This window comes from Schistocerca gregaria, chromosome 1, assembly GCF_023897955.1.
Source record: "Schistocerca gregaria isolate iqSchGreg1 chromosome 1, iqSchGreg1.2, whole genome shotgun sequence".
NCBI classification, from domain to species: Eukaryota; Metazoa; Arthropoda; class Insecta; order Orthoptera; family Acrididae; genus Schistocerca; species Schistocerca gregaria.
Window position 1 is genome coordinate 661,870,513 of NC_064920.1, and position 2,657 is coordinate 661,873,169.

General features: G+C 42.5%; 1 protein-coding gene across 1 annotated transcript; it reads left to right on the top strand.

Annotated features, from left to right (window-relative positions):
* The first annotated feature begins 302 nt into the window (after nucleotides 1-302).
* On the top strand, nucleotides 303-1,269 carry LOC126267615 (uncharacterized). The gene is made up of 2 exons (XM_049972949.1): nucleotides 303-791; nucleotides 868-1,269. Exons 1-2 carry the CDS (start codon nucleotides 303-305, stop codon nucleotides 1,267-1,269), a joined length of 891 nt encoding a protein of 296 aa, XP_049828906.1.
* The last annotated feature ends 1,388 nt before the right edge of the window (nucleotides 1,270-2,657 follow it).

Here is a 2,657-nt window from a genome sequence, read left to right on the forward strand (position 1 = left end):
ATAACACGGGAGAAGTATATTTTCACCCGGGAAATCCGGGAAAATCCGAGATTTTTTTTCCTCGTCCGCGTATACGCCCAGTTTTCCGGTACCTCACTTAGTAGATAGAATCCGCCTCAGAGTAAGCAACATGCTGACAGAAGTGGAAAAACTGGAGAAGTTGTTGAAATAAATCTCTGCAAGAAGAAATGAGTCATTCTCCTTAGATACGTCGTACAAGCACATTGGATGACGCATGGTCATACAGCATTCGATTACAAGGGAGGAGGGCAAGACTGTCGAATATACACCCGTCACCCTTAATGGAGACAAAGATGGGACAGCGTAATGCCATGAGATGTGTCAGCTTATTGCATGAGGCTAGAAGAGTGGGAGAAGAGATGCAGCTAGACGTATTGTGCCTCCAAGAACAGTATACGAAAGCAGGAACGATCCCCAGAACGCCAATAACTGCCCAGGTAGCCGCAGAAGGGCAACGTCCAATGGCAACAATAATAGTAGTTAAGAAGGCCATAACAGTGACAAAAACATCACAATACTGTTCAGAACATGTAATCTGTGTGGAAGTGTTAACCAGAAGGGAGAGTTGCATCCTGGTCTCTATGTTCTTTCAATGTAGTGATGAGATCGACGAGTATCTACTGAGACTAAAGTATATTAGCCACCTAGGACAAGCTGAGCCTCTTGTGTACTCCACTGACGCAAATGCGAAGTCAGTCTTGTGGCATAGCCGCCTGACTGATGACTGTGGAAGACAGCTAGGAGAAGCCATTGTGGAACTCAACCTGCAGGTACTGAGTGCACCTCACAATCCGCCAATTTAGGGTCGGAGCAACGTCAAATACTGACATCGCTTAAACAAATAAGCCAGCGGCGCGCCGTGTCAAAGATTGGAAGACTGCGAGTAGAATAACATCGAGTGACCACAGTATCGTACACAATGCCATCATTGGAAGGGAAATCCAAGACACGCCAGAAAACTTGCGCATAAGGCCCAAATCTAAGGTCAAGGAATCTAACTGGGAAGAACTAAGAAGAGTGTTTCAGTATCCAGGAAGTCCATCGCTGAGTGATACAGTAGATGTTAAAGTGCACGATCTGACAGTGTCTGTACACAGAGCAATGGAGACATCGGTACATGTCAGCAGAGGTACCATGCATCTGACCCGAGATGCAGCGGAAACTGAGAAGCGAAACAAGAGGGGCCAGGGAGCTACACCAGAGAACCATGACCCAAGAAGAAAGAGTCCGAAGATTGCACAGACATAGGTGTGTTAAACAATGTTTTGAGGAAGAGTTGTGAAAAACAAAAATGGAACGATGGAAACAATTCGTAGAGGCTAACTTAGAAACCGATCTCTGTGGAGTATCGTGTAAAACAGTCTGTGAGGAAATACGATGACCAACAGTCTTATCCACGCTCAAAAGAAATAATGGGACAGTAACAGAAAGTTGGGATCAGTCAGCTGCCCTGCTAATGGAAACACTACTTTCTAACGATGGAGAAGAAGGCAAGACATATAATCAGCATAGGTTATGGGAAATGTTATGGGAACAACATAGAAACAATAACTTTGAGTACACCTTTGCACAAGAAGAAATTAGGCAAATAATTTTAAGACTGCAAAAGTAAAATCTCCAGGGCTGGATGGGATCCCTGCCGAAGTAATACAAGCCTTATGTGACCAATTAGATAGTGAATTGTGCAATCTGTATAATGAGTATCTCTTGCAACGAAGAATCGCTGCACTGTGGAAGAAAGCTGAAGTGGTAATAATTAGTAAAGGGCAAATAAGGATCCAATGACATTCAAATCCTACTGACCAGTTTGTCTTTTGAACGTTCCTGACAAGCTATTTAAAAAAACTATTATGCAGAATATTACGAGATCACAGATTGCTGTACAGGATGAGCCCTCACAAATTCGGGTTTAGAAGAGGCAAATCAACTGAAGACCCAATTCTCGTTAGCGACAAATTCTATTTCTATGCATTCTCTAGCAATAATGATCGATATTGCTGGCACTTTCGATAACCTATGGTAGCCGTCTTTCTTTGGTTGCCTTAAGGATTTGGAGTGTTCAGAAGCACTGTATAATTGCCTGAGGGGTTGCCAAGGGTGACATGTTTCCATAACTTGCCCAGGAAAGAAAATAACGAAGGGGAGCCAATAAGCAGAAATTACATGACAGCGTTAACGCAAGCGGATTGGTGGCAATTGCAGATGACGTGCTGTTCGTTGTAGCTGGTGGCTCCAGAAGAATTACAGAAGACAAACGTAATGCGACCATCCCCGAACTTGAGGGCTGGTGTTGAAGTGCTAAACTGACACTGGCACCTCGCCAAACAACGTACCTAATGCTGAAAGGGAACCTAATAAGAAACCCTAAAATAAAATAAAATTAAACTATGTAACGATTAGGAGAAGTGCAGTTGACAGAAGATTACTGTTAATGAAGTAAAAGTTCTACGCAGTGGACACCAAACAAAAAAGCTACTCCTTATGTTTCTGATCTAGACTGCCATAAAGATGCGAAGGAACTGTTAATCAGAACTCAGGGAGAAGTTGTAGTCTAATTCACAATCGATTTATTGATCTTAAACAAGACAAGACAACAAAATTATTAAAGAATCAACATACAAAAAAATTATTTATTT

Coding starts and splice junctions, on each gene's coding strand:
- LOC126267615 (XM_049972949.1), top strand. CDS start 303: ATGGAGACAAAGATGGGACAGCGTAATGCCATGAGATGTGTCAGCTTA. Junction 792..867: donor TTGTGGAACTCAACCTGCAG/GTACTGAGTGCA, acceptor TAAACAAATAAG/CCAGCGGCGCGCCGTGTCAA.